Source organism: Aricia agestis, chromosome Z (genome assembly GCF_905147365.1).
Source record: "Aricia agestis chromosome Z, ilAriAges1.1, whole genome shotgun sequence".
In the NCBI taxonomy this organism is placed as follows: Eukaryota; Metazoa; Arthropoda; class Insecta; order Lepidoptera; family Lycaenidae; genus Aricia; species Aricia agestis.
The window spans coordinates 1,126,017-1,144,392 of record NC_056428.1 but is presented as its reverse complement, the minus strand read 5'-3'; the positions used below and the strand labels follow the sequence as shown (position 1 = coordinate 1,144,392).

The 18,376-nt window shown below is 39.7% G+C and overlaps 2 protein-coding genes across 2 annotated transcripts in view; both read left to right on the top strand.

Annotated features, from left to right (window-relative positions):
- The first annotated feature begins 4,361 nt into the window (after positions 1-4,361).
- Positions 4,362-7,476, top strand: LOC121739473 (fatty acid synthase-like). Its single transcript, XM_042131958.1, has 5 exons — positions 4,362-4,488; positions 5,013-5,779; positions 6,214-6,444; positions 6,754-6,836; positions 7,413-7,476. Exons 1-5 carry the CDS (start codon positions 4,362-4,364, stop codon positions 7,474-7,476), a joined length of 1,272 nt encoding a protein of 423 aa, XP_041987892.1.
- Positions 7,477-8,489: 1,013 nt separating this feature from the next.
- The window catches only part of LOC121739109 (fatty acid synthase-like), a 28,970-nt gene continuing 19,083 nt past the window's right edge, over positions 8,490-18,376 (top strand). The window contains exons 1-11 of the mRNA XM_042131436.1: positions 8,490-8,649; positions 8,848-9,067; positions 9,511-9,983; positions 10,073-10,996; positions 11,206-11,814; positions 11,888-12,076; positions 12,302-12,435; positions 13,701-14,121; positions 14,386-14,561; positions 14,979-15,106; positions 16,615-16,735. Coding sequence (XP_041987370.1) covers positions 8,557-8,649; positions 8,848-9,067; positions 9,511-9,983; positions 10,073-10,996; positions 11,206-11,814; positions 11,888-12,076; positions 12,302-12,435; positions 13,701-14,121; positions 14,386-14,561; positions 14,979-15,106; positions 16,615-16,735 — 3,488 coding nt within the window. The 5' untranslated portion in view covers positions 8,490-8,556. The remainder of the gene's footprint in view (positions 8,650-8,847; positions 9,068-9,510; positions 9,984-10,072; positions 10,997-11,205; positions 11,815-11,887; positions 12,077-12,301; positions 12,436-13,700; positions 14,122-14,385; positions 14,562-14,978; positions 15,107-16,614; positions 16,736-18,376) is intronic.

Sequence of the window (18,376 nt, the reverse complement as noted above, 5' to 3'; positions counted from 1 at the left end):
ACCCATACAGCAACCTACGCTCGTATATAAATTTTTTATGTTTAACTTGAAATATGTCATTTTTACGAGGTTATTCATTATAATGTATATTTTAATTGATGTTTTTCAAATTAAAAAAGACAACATGTAAATTTCTTCTTTTAAATCCTAAATAACTGATTAAGCTAATGTGTGTTCATTCATAGAACTTACCTTAAAATTATACTAAGGGTTAATTTTTAAAGCTTCTTATTGTTTTATTTAATGCTAATAAACATATTTACCTAATTGTTTCTAGATATCTCACATTATGGCTGATTATTATTACTCACTAGCTGTTGCCCGCGACTTCGTCCGCGTGGACTTCAGTTTATAGCGCGCGGTGTCAATAAAATTGGTGTCAAAAGCTTTTTAAAACCCTGGTACCCCTTAAATCAAAATACCCAAAACAGCCGTGTAGTGTGCACATAATATGTTTTTTTTAATTAAACTTTTTTATACCTTTTAAAGCTTATTTAGCGTCACACAACTTAGCTGCATAATGCATTACACAACTTTAGCTTTGCCCAATAGCCAATACCCATAGGCCATAAACTATTTAGTATTTATTATTGGTAGACTGTTGTTTCTGATTTCTATGTTGGTACGTGAGTTATTTAATAACATGTATAACAATCGAAAGAATCGAAATATTAACTCAACATGGTACCACCTCTTATAAAAATACATATGAGCAAGCGATAGCGCGATCTAGGCGACTCTTGGCGCCATCTGTTCCAGTTTTTGGAACTAACTTAATTTGACCAAATTTACGCATTTACACCCCCTTACCCTTTTCCAGTTAAAAAGTAGCCTATGTCCTTTCTCAGGCTTTAGACTATCTGTGTACAAAATTTCATTACAATCGGTTCAGTAGTTTTGGCGTGAAAGCGAGACAGACAGACAGACAGAGATACTTTCGCATTTATAATATTAGTATAGAACATGTATAACAATCGAAAGAATCAAAAATTCAAGCTTAACATGGTACCACCTCTTATAGAAATACGCATGAGCAAGCAATAGCGCAATCTAGGGGACTTTTGGCGCCATCTATTTTGAGTTTTTGGAACTAACTTAATTTGACCAAATTTACGCATTTTCACTCCCTTACAACCCCCTTTTCCAGTAAAGAAGTAGCCTATGTCCTTTCTCAGGCTTTAGACTATCTGTGTACAAAATTTCATTACAATCGGTTCAGTAGTTTTGGCGTGAAAGCGAGACAGACAGACAGACAGAGATACTTTCGCATTTATAATATTAGTATAGAACATGTATAACAATCGAAAGAATCAAAAATTCAAGCTAAACATGGTACCACCTCTTAAAGAAATACGCATGAGCAAGCAATAGCGCGATCTAGGGGACTTTTGGCGCCATCTATTTTGAGTTTTTGGAACTAACTTAATTTGACCAAATTTACGCATTTTCACCCCCTTACAACCCCCTTTTCCAGTAAAAAAGTAGCCTATGTCCTTTCTCAGGCTTTAGACTATCTGTGTACAAAATTTCATTACAATTGGTTCAGTAGTTTTGGCGTGAAAGCGAGACAGACAGACAGACAGAGATACTTTCGCATTTATAATATTAGTATAGATAATGGTAAGTTAAAAATGATTTATACATATTTTTTTGATTCATAAATGTATTCAAATTACTTATTAATTAAGAGATACATAATATGTAATGAATAGTATATAATATTATTATAGTTGTTATTTTTATGCAGCATCTGCGTTGAGTTGAGACTCGACAGTCTAAGAAGCAACACAGATCCCGTCAACTTTAGGTGAGTAAATATTTAAAATATAATTAGAATAAACTGTAATGTCTATCTTCCGACCGAGAGAGAAAGCATGCTCTGTCAGGCCGAAGTTGACGTCATTTCAGAGGTTGTATACCTTTGTCTTGCCGTTTCTCCGAAACTTCGATAGCGCGATGCAGGATATTGTTAGGAGAATTTAGGTAATTAGTTAATGTTGCTTTATTGCTTATGTCTTTCACGGTCGGCAAATACGACGCGACAACACCCGAAAAACTTAAGAAACGTTAATATTGTAATTATGTAAGTGCAACTAGGGCTCAGAAAGGGCCCTAGGTTCTTAACGTACTACGTAGGTATACACTTACACAAGCATGATTGAACATGATTTCTATGAGATTAAATTGTCAACGTGCGGCACGTGCCGACTGGACGTCAAAAAAAGAGTGCTGCTGTCATGTATCATACGTCTCTTTTTACCACGCAGTGTTACTGATAGTGACATCTCTCTTGTTCAGGTCTTTGTTTCTCTATTCCGCTAGGTATGAGGGCTGCTACTTATGTATCCGGAATTAAAAAAAGAAACAAACATATATCATTTAATATGGTTTTATTGCTTTTCGAAATATTCGCCGCGATGATCGACACACTTTTGCATACGCTGAAACCAATTTTCATACTACCCCAAGATTGATGGGGAGCGGAGGCGAGGAGGGAGTGGGAAGGAGGGGTAAACACCTCCCCCCGTACCAAATCCACACTGAGAAACTCAGTTTTGGAGCTACTAACCTTTGAAATTTTTGGGATTCTGAGGCGTGATTTGTGGCGGTGACTGGTGCTGCCGCAGCACAGTCACGGTTCTAACCTAACCTAGTTTTGGACTTTCCGGATTGTGTTTGTTTTAGTTTTGGCGGGGGGCTGCGCCTCCCGAGCCCCCCTTTTATTTGGTGACGGTCGCCGGCTGCTGCCGAAGCACGCTCGCTGCGCTCGCTCGGCTCCCTCTGTGTTGTGGTCTAAGTTCTAACCTAACCTAACCAACTTTTGGATTTTCTGGATTGTGTTTGTTTTTGTTTTGGCGGGGGGCACAGCCCCCCGAACCCTCCTTTCGGTTCGTAGGTACGGAGGCACTCCCTAGTAAGTTACACATAATTACCAGAAAACAGATGACCTTATCGAACAAGATTACGAAAATTTCAAATGTAAATTTCTCCTAAATGGGAGGTGGGGGGGTTTTTGTGACCCAAAACATCCTTTCTCAACCCATGTGAGCACCAAAAAATTGGGGTAGGTTTCTGAACCTTAGCCATCATTTTTATCAAATTTACGATTAGCTTAGTATTTTTACAATTTAAACGTAGTTGGTAACCGTAACAGTCAGATCGTGCCATACAGTATGGCACGATAAACAAATATGGCGGTGAGCCTCTATTCGACTAGGTTTTGTTAGTATGTAATGTTTGAAAATATATCGACAAAAGCTTATCTATTTGAGTGAATATGTATAATACAGTACTAGGTTTTGTCCATGCATTTTCTTTGAAAATATTAAGGCAAAAAGCTAATCCATTTGAGTCAATTTTTTTACTGAGATAGAATAGGTATTGTCGAGTAATATGCATAAACAAAAGCTCATCTATTAGAGTCTGGCTCGTGACTCAAATGGTATAGCCTTTGTAAATACGCCACCGGGTTGCGCCATGGCAACATGCATTTATATCATCAGGAGGGCAATTTGAAGAGGATCGCATTAAAAAATTGAGGTGGAATAGTTTTCGGTACTCATGCGCCGACTCGTCCTAGTCTATTATGCATATCGCGTATAAAACTAATCTGTGTTGCACGAGTTTGATTTCAAGAACGCGGTCGATTTACTGTACTATATAAGTTTGTATTGTGTTATAACTGGGAAACTCGCAGATTATAAAACAGTAGGCTTATAATCTGAGATAAACTTAGTTATTATCCAGCCACTGCACCTAACCTTTTTTTATACGGGCCACAAACTCCTTTTGGCCTTAGTGGCCCGTGGGTCACAATCAAAGAGGATACACCAGGGGCGAGAGAAATTGAAAATAGGTATTTGAAAATGTATTGCTGTCTAACCAATCTAAAGTCTCCCACCGCAGAGCGCGATAGAAACAACACGACAAAAGTTCTAATAAAAGAACAGAAAATCTTCGATTCGTTGTCGGCTGATTCCTTCTCCAAAACTTAACCGATTTAAGTCATTTTTTCATTAAGAATTAAAGCAAGGCTTGAGCTGTGTTCCTATGTTTTTTTTTTTTTTTTGTATATTCTAGCCAGTTTTGTTTTCTGGGTGTTTGAACACAGAGGAAAATCTGGCCATTTTTTTGGGTTTTTGGACGTTCTTATCTTTTTTAATAATTAAATTATGAAAAAGAAGAAAACATAGGGACATGCTAATAGTGGCCATAGATATTCAGGAAATAAATCATAACTCTACCGGCATTATCCAGGGAGGAAACAGGGGACAGCGTTTGTATGGAGAAACGGCGGCGTGGACTCCTCTTAAGTATACTAAAAGACGTGTATTTTCAGCTAATTCACCCTTCAGTTCATGATGGAGGACTTGGTGATATCGGGTATGTCGGGCCGCCTGCCGCAGTCGGACAGCGTGGAGGAGTTCGCTCGGAAACTGTACGATGGCATCGACTTGGTCACAGAAGATGATGAGCGATGGCCAGGCGGTAAGTGACAGCGTTGATCGTGAATCGTGATCGATTCCTTAGTTTATACAACATGTAACAAAAGTAAGTGATAATGCTTTAGGGTGTGTACGCGTTCCTTGTAGAGAGTACAATGTGAAAGTAGCAGCGCTGAAAGACCAATTTTTTTTGTGATTTGTATGGGCAAGCGCCCCAGCGTCATGCATTTTCCCATAGAAAGGTGAAAAAAATACTTACTCTTTCTGCACTGCTACTTTCACAGCGAAGTCTTTATAATTCATACACACCCTAAAATTCACTTAGTTTTGTTACTATATCTATACAGGATGTAACACACTGTAGCGACGCACGTCAACTCGACACAAGATTCTAATAACACATATTCACCCCCCTTTATCATCTCTTCGTTATTCCGTTCGACAAAACAACAGGTCTGGCGACGCACCACATCGATGTGGTTATCATGAAATATGTATGTAAAATGACGAAGTTGTAATGCTGGCGGAGATCTAACACAGAAATCTACATCCTATCTTCATTTTCAGGTCTCCACGGGCTGCCGCGGAGATTGGGAAAACTGAAGAACTTATGCAACTTTGATGCCGCTTTTTTCTCTGTGCCTCCTCAGCAAGCGAATCGAATGGACGCCCAGATACGGAAATTGCTGGAAGTCACTCACGAAACGCTCGTCGACGCCGGAATAAACCCGGAAGAGTTGAGGGGTTCGAGGACGGGAGTCTTCGTCGGAGCCAGTTTCTCCGATAGCGAGGAACTATGGAATCAGGATTTGGAGAAAATAGTCGGTTACACCCAAACGGGCTGCTGTCGCGCGATGTTTTCCAACAGAATATCCTACAGTTTCGACTTCAGGGGGCCCTCCATGACCATAAATACTGGCTGCTCGAGTACTATGGTGGCGCTGGCTCAAGCGGTGCGAGCGATACGGTCTGGAGAATGCGATGCGGCTGTGATCGCGGGGGCAAACTTATACCTCCGACCCCACGGCTCCATTTGCTTCGACCGACTAGGTTTGCTATCGCCGAGCGGAAAATGTGCCGCCTTCGACGAAAGCGCCTCAGGATTCGTGAAGAGCGAAGCTGTGGTCTCCATTTTGATCCAAAAACGAAGTAGCGCCCGCCGGGTCTACGCTACTGTGCGTGGTGTGAGTGTAAACACAGATGGATATAAGACCCAAGGAATTACCTATCCCTCCGGAGAGATGCAGCGGCAACTTATAAAGAGTGCGTATAAGGATGCACAGCTAAAATCCGAGGACGTCGCCTTCGTTGAAGCTCACGGGTCAGGAACAAAAGTAAATGAAATGACTCAATATTATTTATTGAAACAAAATATTTTTATACTTATATTTGGTACTACCGGAGAAATACCACGTTCTCACAGAAAACCGGCGTGAAACAGCGCTTGCGCTGTGTTTCGCCGAGTGAGTGAGTTTACCGGAGGCTGAATCCTCTACCCTATTCCCTTCCCTACCCTCCCCTATTCCCGTCCCTTCCCTACCCTCCCCTATTCCCTTCCCTTCCCTACCCTCTCCTATTACCCTAATCCCTCTTAAAAGGCCGGCAACGCACCTGCAGCTCTTCTGATACTGCGAGTGTCCATGGGCGACGGAAGTTGCTTTCCATCAGGTGACCCGTTTGCTCGTTTGCCCCCATTATTTCATAAAAAATAAAAAGTACTGATTGATTGAACGTGTTTACAGTTTAAGTTGTTGATGTAATTTTTTAGGCAGGAGATTTTGAGGAGGTGACCTCAATAACGGAAGTCATTTGCAAGAATAGATCGAGCCCGCTGCTTATTGGTTCGTTGAAATCCAACATGGGACATGCAGAGGTGGCTGCCGGTCTTTGCTCCATTATAAAAGTACTTCTAGCTATGGAACGCAATGTTATTCCCGCGAATTTACACTACGTGGCGCCAAATCCGGAAATTACTTCTCTGCACGACGGTCGGATAAAGGTATGTAATCTATGGTACAAACTTTAAAATATTTCAAAATTATTGTTATATAATTTTATATTTAACTTTTTTAGGTTGTAGATAAAAATACAGAATGGACAGGTGGACTCGTTAGCGTCAATTCCTTTGGGTATGGTGGAGCTAACGCGCATGTTATAATAGAAGGGGGTGTTGGAAATCGTAGTGTGCCAACGGACTATGAGATACCTCGATTGATAGTAGCTTCTGGAAGAACAGAGGATGCTGTTAAATCACTCTTGAACCTAGCAGCTGAGCATCCAAAGGACGCCGATCTACATGCGTTGCTAGATGCCGTACACTCCAAAAATATTCCAAAACACACGCATCGCGGATATCGACTTCTTACAGACGCAGCTAACGAACAAATATCAGTAAGAAGCTTTTATCTTCTACTAGCGACCCGCCCCGGCGTCGCACGGGTATAAAATATATAGCCACTGAAAAAATTATTAAAATCGATAGCCTATGATCGTTCACGTGGTCTACTTCTTATCTGTGCCAAATAACATAAAAATTGCTCCAGTAGTTCGCGAGATAAGCCCTTTCAAATAATTTCCCCCTTTTTTTCCACATTCTCCTATTAGTCTTAGCGTGATAAAATATAGCCTATAGCCATCCTTAATAAATAGGCTATCTAACACTGAAAAATTTTTTCAAATCGGACCAGTAGTTCCTGAGATTAGCGCGTTCAAGTTAGCCCTTTCAAATAATTTTCCCCGTTTTTTCCACATTTTCCTCTATTTCTTCGCTCCTATTAGTCTTAGCGTGATAAAATATAGCCTATAGCCTTCCTCGATAAATGGGCTATCTAACACTGAAAGAATCATCAAAATCTGTTGCGTAGTTTTAAAGATTAGGGAACAAAGGGACATGAGGGAAAAAACAGCGACTTTGTTTTATAATATGTATAGATAGAAATGTCCTTTGCGACTAATAACCTTCCCCAGGTTACTAGTCGCAAAGGACATCTCCGACGGGCGTATTGTTCAGCCAGGCTGCAACTCGCTGTGAGCTGAATGGGTCAGTAATATTTTTGCAGTGTCATTACTGTAAAATTCCAATTAACCAATGACAAACTAAATGATCGAATTCAAGAAAGCCATCTTAAAATACACTCTAATGGCTCACTGCAAGCTGATGGCGATAGTCCGACTAACATCTATTTATTATTTTGTTTCTCACAGGAACTAGACAATGAGAGCAGACCGGTCTGGTTTGTTTTCTCTGGATTCAAACAACATTGGTCCGGGTCGTACAGAAAACTATTTCGGGTACCAGTATTCAGCAAAACTCTAGACATTTGCGCAGAAGCATTAAAACCGTATGATGTGGATCTTTATTACTTACTAAGGGAGTCTCCAGAATCAGAAGCCAGTGCCTTTACATCGTTTCTGTCCATCACAGCAGTTCAAATTGCTCTTGTTGATTTTCTACGGTCGATCGGAATCAATCCGCATGGTATAATTGGGCACTCCCTTGGAGAAATAGGCAAGTATCTCATGAACATAAGTGTTTCTACTATTCTTTCATTTAATAACCGCCTTTCATCGGATTTGTGCCAGTAGTTTCGCACCCAGTAGTATTTATAGATTTTGATAAAAATTAAAAACTAACTACACGTTTACACGTGTAATTAATTTTTAAAACGTTTACACGTGGGAGAGCCATGCTTCGGCGCGAATGGGCCGGCTCGACCGGAGAAATACCACGTTCTCCCAGAAAACCGGCGTGAAACAGCGCTTGCGCTGTGTATCGCCGAGTGAGTGAGTTTACCGGAGGCCCAATCCCCTACCCGCCCCTTTTCCCTTCCCTTCCCTACCCTCCCCTATTACCCTATTCCCTCTTAAAAGGCCGGCAACGCACCTGCAGCTCTTCTGATGCTGCGAGTGTCCATGGGCGACGGAAGTTGCTTTCCATCAGGTGACCCGTTTGCTCGTTTGCCCCCTTATTTCATTAAAAAATGCCTTAGCTAAATTATACAAAATTTTAGGCTGTGCATATGGTGATGGGGCACTAGCCGCAAAACAAGCTATACTGGCCACATACTGGAGGATAAAAAGTGTTCAGGACTCCAAGATTTCTGGAGGAGCGATGGCAGTCGTTGGCCTAACATGGGACGATTGCAATAAACGCTGCCCGCCAGATGTCCAAATCGCTTGCCACAACTCCAAAGATAATGTCACTGTAAGTTGCATTTTATTGATGTCAACCTTAAATATATTTCGCGAGAACGATACATTTTACTGGGACTAGTTCGTGTGAGTCTTAACTCTTAAGTCTAAACCACAACCATAACATTTCACAAAAATCTTCTTGTTTCACATCCACACAAACATTTATTACTCTTGATTGGAATTCATCCAAAAATGTTATTAACATCAGATATCCGGTCCCCGAGAGTCCGTCCAAAAATTTGTGGAAGAACTGTCATCTGAGAATATTCTGGCTAAGCACTTCGATACCGATGGTGTGGCATACCACAGCAAATACATATCGTCAGCAGCCCCGCTACTGCTGGAACGAATAAAGAATGTCATACCCCAGCCTAAACCGAGGTCTCAGAAGTGGGTGTCAACGTCAACGCACAAACAGTCGGGAAGTGGTATGTAGATTGTTTATTATTTTTTTATGTAACAAAGGCTGACTTTATGCCGTATTTATGTTCTGTATTGTTTGCATTGTTCGTCTTAACTGATTGTAAAAAATCTATGTAGGTATTATTTTTTAACCTGACTACGCCAGAAAGAGGAATTAGTTCAGAGCTGAAGTAATAAATTATTAATAGGTGTCATTAGATTTGTAATTTGTATTAGGACCAGCTCTGGATATTGGATTTATGTATAGGCAGCATAGGCCATGGCCTATGGGCGGCATCGTCCTATGGCGTCCTAGGAGGGCGGCAGCGTCCTAGAATGGTGGCAGAGTTCGTACATAGGGGCTGCAAAATTATAGTGGCCTATACTCATAAAAAATATGAATCCGGCCCTGATTAGGACTCAGGAGTAAGAATGACACTGGGTGCATTAAAGTGACATTTGTTTTTAGACGTATGTGATGCGGCATACTTCGTGAATAACTTATTATCGCCAGTGCGGTTCGAGGAGGCGATGCGAGCGGTGCCAGACAACGCTCTCCTCGTCGAGATAGCACCTGTCGCCTTGTTGCAAAACATAATCAAACGGCAGAAGCCAAATGCACTACATTTAACTCTGTTACGCGATGATGCATCCGATAGCCTCGAACAGCTACTGACTGCGGTGGGCCGTCTATATGGAGCGGGGGCGCAGCCACAACTGACGTCGCTATACCCGACTCGCACATGGCCGGTCTCTCGAAGTACACCTGGCCTAGCATCGCGAGTACTTTGGGACCATTCGGTGGAGTACGATGTCCCCAAGTTTAAGAACGAGCGCCGTAGTGACGACACTATCGCATACGATCTTTCCAAACCGGATGATTCGTTTATTGCGGGTCACAATATAGATGGACGCGTGCTGTTTCCCGGTACAGGATACCTGGTAAGTAACCTAATAATCATGATATACACCTGGTAAAATAATTGAAATTCTTCGCAGTTAGAATCAACAAAGAATTTGTACCATTATAGGTCCTAATTTGGAGAACTTTGGCGAAACTGCACAATTCAACCATAGAGGAAACACCCATAATATTTGAAAACGTTCAATTTAAAAGGCCGATTGTGATGCCTACTAGCGGTCTGGTGGAATTCACGGTAACGATACTAAAAAACTCCGGTGATTTCGAAGTATCTGAGGGCGAGGGAGCGATTGTTACTGGACAAGTTCGTTTAGCCAAATCACGTTTAGAGGACAAAGTGTCTTCAAATTCGTTGCCAAGTGAAAGTTCGATATCTTTAAATACAGATGATATTTATAAGGAGTTCCGAGTCCGAGGCTTTTATTACTCGGGCATCTTTTGTGGTATTAAATCATGTGATATAAAAACTTCGTCTGGAATACTTGAATGGAATAATAACTGGGTGGCTTTCTTAGATACGATGCTTCAATTTAAAATTATCGGCACTGAAACGAAACAGCTGCATGTATTAACGAGCTTGCGTTATGCCTTTATAGATCCTAAAACACATTTGAACTCTTTATCGGCCGGTAAAACCTTACCTGTTGTTGTTCGTGAAGAAATTGATGCTATATCCTCCCCGGGAGTTGAGTTTCATGGATTGAAAACTCGAGTTATCCCCCGACTCACAAAACCACAACTTCTTCCTGTTATAGAAAAATATAACTTTTATCCTTATGATAATAACAACTTGGATTCTACACTAAAGATACAAGATGCTTTGAGTATGATGTTGCAAACAATCACTGAGAATTTGGAATATGCAGCAAATGTGAAAATGATAGAATTTGTGTATGGAAGCGATTCTGATTTAATGTTACAAGAATTAAGTTCAATTCTGCCCTATCTAACTCGACACAGATTTGATGTATCTGTATCTGTAGATACTAAACAAAATCAAGGTGTTAATTCGTTGAATATCGAAAACTTTAAGGTAAATCAGTTTGCTCAGAAACAATATTATGGAAAACTTGTAATTAGTTCTTGCCTTGACTGTTTAATTTATTTTCTTATTTTATAAAATCTACATAATTTAAACACTTTCCTTGAGAATTTGGTTGATTTCTCTGTTTCTATATTACATATTAATGTTATTTTCATATTGTACTTTTTATGCATTTTAATGTTTCTTATTTCTTTTAGGTAATTTTAACTAAAGATTTACCATGCACAAATGAATATCAAATTGTAATGTCTAAAAATATACTTACCCAGCCTATGGCTGAAAACTATTTAAAATCGCTAAGTTTTGCTCTAATAGACTCGGGAATGATTCTGCTGCAAGAACCAGTCGGAACATATGAAATTGACGTAACTCGCAATTTAATTGAAAAATACAAATTGATTTTAGTATCGAAACTAAAGACAGTAGACAGTGATCTGTTATTATTGCGTCGCAAACCTACAGTTAATATTGATAGTGTCATAATTGAGGTTAAAGATGAAAGCTACGATTGGATAGACCCATTACGTGAAGCATTAAAGAAAGCAAATAACAATAGACGAGTATACGCAATATCAAAATCCTCTAAGAATGGTCTTATCGGTTTTGGTAAAGCCTTAAGAACAGAACCAATTGGACGTGCTTTAAGAATTTATTTCCTGCCAAATGCCAAAGAGCCGTTCTCGCTAAAATCCTCATTTTATATTGATCAGATAGAGAAGGATTTGTATACTAATGTTCTGCAAGAGGGAACGTGGGGATCTTATAACCATTTTATTGTTCGTGACATTTCATTGCAGTCGGTGCAGGTAATATTTGGATTTTTTATAAGGATAAAAATATTGCGGTGTTTTCTGGGTACTAAATGTTTTTATTTTACAGACAGACTCTGCCCACGTAAAGATATTGACTACGGGAGATCTTTCTTCATTGACATGGGTGGAAAACAACTTGCACATACCAAGTGTTGAAAAATGTTACGTGCGTTACGCGTCTCTGAATTTCCACGATATAATGCTTGCAACCGGAAAACTTTATGAAGCGTCGGACAACATGAATCTCGATGATCAGGTAATGTAACAAAAGATTCGCAGTTGTTCTATTTATATAGGTCAGTAATATTTGTGTATAGCTATAATGATTTATGGAAAAAGACTGAGTTGCACTTTATTGACAGGAGTTCCACAAGGGCCTCTTCTTGGTTCCTTGTTTTATTTCTATTAAAACGATATTGAATAGTTACTATTTAAGAACGGTGAAAGTTTTTACTACTTAACAATTAAAATATTTATTTAGGATTGTCAGATAGGACTAGAATACAGCGGAGTTATGTTAGACGGAAAGCGAGTGATGGGAATCATACCCGGCCGTGGACTGGCGACTACCCTGAGAGTTAACACCGATTTCTTTTGGGAAGTTCCAAACGATTGGTAACTATTCACCGTTAACTAATATTATTTTAGATTTTTTAATAGTTAAAAATATGTCTTAAATTCAATAAGTACCTAGTAATTATATACGCTATTAAACGAAACATACACCATTAAACGACAACTTACTTTTCTGCTGTTTAATACGTAACTTACGTAAAAAAGTAAGGTTTATTTAATGAACAAAAAATTGTTTGTTATTATTTTTATTATTTTCAAGCCAAGACTTGACGGACGTTGTTCGTAGAGTCCACATCCTGAGGATGCTCCGGATGGGGCGAAACGCGCGTCGAGGTTTTCAACCTGCAAGGTTGAAAACCTCGACGCAAAACCTGTACGCATGCCTATGCGTACACTCACTCATTTACTTAAAGGTGGAAGTTGTTTTCGCGGAATATTGCTAAAAATAATAACAAACTAAATTTAAACCTGCAAGGCGGTGAGGGGCCTTGCACGGATTTGCCAACATTTTTGTTTGTGTGGTGGTGGTGTTTGCAGGTTCTTGCATGCGAGTGTATGCATAGGCAGTGTGGGAGGAGGGAGGTGCTGTACGCATGCTTATGCGTGCACTCATTTTCTTAAAGGTGGAAGTTTATTTCGCGGAATATTGCTAAAAATAATAACAAACTAAATTTTAAGCTATGGATTTCCGCAAAGTAACGCCTGATACCATTAACTGTTTATTTAATGGTTATACGGCCTCTTCAACGGTATGTTTTGAGCATCTGTCAATATAATATAATCGGTTAAGTGCGAGTCGGACTCGCGCACGAAGGGTTCCGTGCCGTTATAGAGCAAAATTAGGAAAAAATGTTTTTGTATGGGAGCCCCCCTTAAATTTTTATTTTATTTTAATATTATTAAGGACTTTGTGAAAATTTCATGTACCCTGACGATATCAATAATGGCAACAGGTAGGCCATTATTGATATCGAGCAAAAAAAGCCAAAAAAATCACGTTTGTTGTATGGGAGCCTCCCTTAAATATTGATTTTATTTTGTTTTTAGTATATTTTGTTGTTATAGCGGCAACAGAAATACACAATTTGTGAAAATTTCAAAAGTAGCTAAGCGGTTCTTGTGATGCAGCCTAGAGATAGCCTGATAGACAGACAGACAGGCAGACGGACAGAAAAACGGACAGACAGACGGACAGACATCGAAGTCTCAGTAATAGGGTCCCGTTTTTTACCCTTTGGGTTAAAAACGGGACCCTAACAGAACCCTAAAAAGCAACGCTACCCTACCATCTGAACCGGTCGCAGGACGCTGGAGGAGGCGGCGACTGTGCCGGTGGCGTACGGCACGGCGTACTACGCGCTGGTGGTGCGCGGGCGCATGCGGCGCGGCGAGTCGGTGCTGGTGCACGCGGGCTCGGGCGGCGTGGGGCAGGCCGCCATCGCCATCGCGCTGCACGCCGGCTGCACGGTTTTCACCACGGTGGGCACAGCCGATAAGCGCGCCTTCCTGCTGGAGCGCTTCCCCGCCCTGTGCCCGGATAACATCGGCAACTCGCGCGACACGAGCTTCGAGCAGCTGGTGCGGCGCCGCACGCTCGGCCGCGGCGTCGACCTCGTGCTCAACTCGCTCGCCGGCGACCAGCTGATGGCCTCCGTGCGCTGCCTCGCGCCCACAGGCAGGTTTCTCGAGATCGGGAGATTTGATATCACTGAGGATACGAATTTGGTAATTTTTATTGCAATCATTACCGTAATCTAAACTATATACGAGGCGAGTGACAGAGTGACATGTTTTGAGGTTTATTATATTGTAAATAGCGTCATACATTGTAAATAGACTACCTGTTCTAAAATCATATTTTTGTTGTTACATGAAATGCAAGAAGCGGTATTCAATAATTCTTATAATGTTTTATAACACAATTAATGTGCAACTTTTAATATGTTGTGTATTTATTTGCCTTTCAAACTTTTACGTTTCTTTTTCCAGGGCATGTCCATGTTTCTGAATAACACCACCTTCCATGGCATAATGCTGAAGGATCTATTCGGTTCGGTCGAGCGACACGCAGTAGTACGGTGCGTACGGGAGGGAGTGGCCAGCGGTGTGGTCACGCCTCTAGCGCGTGAAGTGTTCAACACCCAGCAAGTTGAACAGGCTTTTAGGTAACTCAAATTTAACAAAAACATCAACAACTACTTTTTCTCTGTTTTAAACTTTGTTACGACTGCGTAAAGTTTAAACCATGTTATAACGTTGAGAGAGAAACAGTATTTGGGTGTGTACGAGGGGCGAGGCCAGCGGTGTTGTCACGCCTCTAGCACGTGACGTGTTCAACAACAACAACAAAAAAATACGTCGTCATACCCATACGGATGCCCGGATCGGTGATTTGTATGGGTATGAAGATGGATTTTTTTGAGTTCCCAGCATTGTTCTCATAGAAAAAGTTGTTCATTTTGACGGGCTCATTTGATGGTTTCAAGGATAACGGTGCTTACACAGAGTGTATAATAAATACGTCTGCCATGTCTACATTGAAATGATGAAATAAATGATGTCAGAACTTTCTAATTTTCTAGACACATGGCAGCCGGGAAACATATCGGGAAAGTGATGATACGCGTTCGCGAGGAAAATGGACCCCCGACGAAGATACCAGCGCTGCCTCAACCACACATACACCCTGACAAGTTCTACGTTATTATAGGTATTCTAATTTCTAAAGGACCAATATGTTATAGAATAGAATAGAAAATACTTTATTTGTACAAATAAAACTAAACTTAAACTTAAAAAACACAATAAAGGAAAAATATGTACAAATAGGCGGTCTTACTGCTAGCAGCAGTTTCTGCCAGACAACCTTTAATTTTAAAATACAAAAATGAGTATACTTAGTTGATATTTCCAAAACTGCACAGTTTTTGTATATGTTAGTCTATGTCAGCGTCTAAACAAACGTGCCAAGTTTCAAAAGTATATGCAAGTAAATATACAGCATGACTGGTGAGACATGTTTAATATACTTCAGGAGAGTACTCGGTAAGCGGTACTCGATTATCATTATGATTATGTAATAAAATTAGGTAGGTACTATTTTTGAGCAAATTTCCCTTTAAATAAATGAATCATACATGTCTAACCAGTCATGCTGTATGTATGTAGGTATGTTTTTTATGCTTATGTTCGCATATCTCCGGAATGACAAGTCCGATTTAAGTAGGTAATTCTTTTTTTTGTTGTACTTGGTATTGTTCAACTTAAGAAATTTTAATTTTTAATAACAAACAAGTCGGTTTTATCTTTTTAAAATGGGAGTGCCTCCGCTGCCGGCGCCGGCTCCCAAAAATATCAGTAATGGCAACCGGCTTTAAGTATACTGCATGCCGGCAACCGGGATATACAACAACGGCTGCCGGCGCCGCGCCGGCGCTCAAAATGGGAACCGGTGAAAATGCGTAAAACGCTAGGTTCCAGTGCCGATAAACAAATTTTAAAAAGAAATAATTATAATCTCAAATATTCGACTTCTTAACCGACTTCCAAAGGTGGAGGTTATATGTTCGGCTGTGGATATTTTAGGTTTTTCGTGATGCATTTTCATCTACCTTAGCTTTACTACCTTTTTTTCAGCTACCAAAAACCACAGTTTACCCAGTTGTATACTTCCGAAGGTACCTACTGAACAGAACTTCGGACTCAAAACCAGACACAATAGCTTATCTATTGTTATCGCGGCCGCATGTGGCCGCTTGGGAGTTGAAGCATTTTGCTACTATGCAGATCACATATATTTTATCATCATCATCACTACCATTAAAATATGCATCCTCACATTATGACCTTATTATTTGTACTTTTATAGTCCTTTAGTTCAAGACTGATGTTTTTGATCATTATTCTGTCATTTGACAAGCGATGTTTGCCGATTAGGCGCCGGTAGCCTATACAGGAATCATCGCGTGACTTCGGCAAACCATTATTTTGGACCTAAAGCTTTAAGGTGCTCCCACACAGCAGTTATATAATGTTATAAAACATTGTGTAATAGATAATATTTTATAATAGCGTGTATCATACGCTACAATATGTCTTTTGTTATAATTTGTTAAAAAAAAAAGTTAGACAACACATGTTATCTAACGTTATAATATAACTGCTGTGTGGGAGCACCTTTAGGGAGGGAGTGTTCATCTTAACAATTCAACCTTACAGGTGGGTGTGGCGGTTTCGGCTTGGAGCTTGCTCACTGGCTGGTGTCGTGCGGCGCGCGGTACCTCCTACTGCAATCCCGCCGCGCCCACCGCACTACATACCAGACGTGGAGTATACAGAGGTATGGCGCAGTTAAGATATATTAGCTTGCCAAAAATTTAAGACGTAGGTTACACGTTCAGTTTGTCATCACCTACGCCTAAGGGGAAAGAGCAATTTTCGGTTTTTTGTCATAGGTCCTCAATTAATTCGGCATTTGAAACTATTTACAAACTTTCATCCCCTGTTTTAACCCCTTGGGGTTGGAATTTATCAAAATCCTTTCTTAGCGGATGCCTACGTCATAACATCTACCTGCTTGCAAAATTTCAGCCCGATCCGTCTAGTGGTTTTGGCTATGCGTTGAGTTGATAGATCACCATGTCAGTCAGTCAGTCACCTTTGAGTTTTATATATATAGATATCCTTGTCGCAATTTTAATATTTTTATTTTATCTTATATCTTTAAACGAGCAATTCTTGTATATATATATATATATATATATATATATATATATATATATATATATATATATATATATATATATATATATATATATATATATATATATATATATATATATACTAGATGTCCCGCGCGGCTTCGCCCGCGTAAATTAGAAATTTTACAGAATCCGTAGCTACATTTTCCCATAAAAAATATTTCCCCCGTTTTTCCCACATTTTCCTGAGTTTCTTCTGTCGTATTAGTCTTAGAGTAATAATATAATATAACCTTCTCGATAAATGATGAGTCTTACTCGATAAATGATCTATCTAACACTGAGATAAGTTTTTAAATCGGACCTGTAGTTTCTGAGATTGACGCGTTCAAGCAAACATACTCTTCAGGTTTATAATATTAGGTAGATATAGATTTTTTTTAATTATCGCTTGAAAAACTCGAGTCTCGATCTAAAAGACTATGAAATGGTATAATATGGTAGTGATGATGATGATGATGATGATGAAGAATGTAATTTGCATAGTAGCATATGCTTTCTATTCTTAAAACAACGCCGAAACTCCCAAACTTGTATCTATAAAGAATCAGGAATTCTCTCAGCACCTTCCGAACCACGGTATACCAGGTATATCTCGGTGCAAAATCTTACTTGTTGGTAGCATATGCTTAGAATACTTCTCACGAAACCGAAGTCACCATATGTTTCCCTATAAGTTTTGAGGAGTTCCCTCGATTACTTATGGATCCTTCATCAGATCACCACTTTTCTGAATATAATACCAAATTGAGATGATAGCCTATATACCAAAAGAAAAATTTTGAAAATCGGTTAACAAACGGCGGAGTAATCGTTGAATATAAGAAAACGAACATAACACCTCCCCCATTTTGAAAGTCGGTTAAAATTGTAGCCTATGTGTTATTTATTTAATATTTTAATCAGCACATGAATTGAATAACAAATTTTTTTTCAAATTAATCGTAGCACCATCTGTCAGGACAAACTAAAATTGAAATAGAATAATATTGAATGCGATGATAGCGCCGTCCGCCGGATCTAATGTAAAACATTCCAAAATCAACAACTCCTTATAAATAAGAAATTAATTGAAAAAACATTTTCCAGTAGACCAAACTGTAAATCTAAACCATTCTCGAATCTCCACGAACACACACAAAAAATTTCATCAAAATTGGTCCAGTCGTTTAGGAGGAGTTCAGTCACATACACACGCACACAAGAAATATATATATTAA

Excerpts from the sequence above, each read along its gene's own strand:
- LOC121739473 (XM_042131958.1), top strand. The coding sequence starts at position 4,362 with ATGGAGGACTTGGTGATATCGGGTATGTCGGGCCGCCTGCCGCAGTCG. Across the intron at positions 4,489-5,012 it reads TGATGAGCGATGGCCAGGCG|GTCTCCACGGGCTGCCGCGG; the intron begins GTAAGTGACAGC and ends CTTCATTTTCAG. Across the intron at positions 6,445-6,753 it reads TGCACGACGGTCGGATAAAG|ATGCCGTACACTCCAAAAAT; the intron begins GTATGTAATCTA and ends ATGCGTTGCTAG.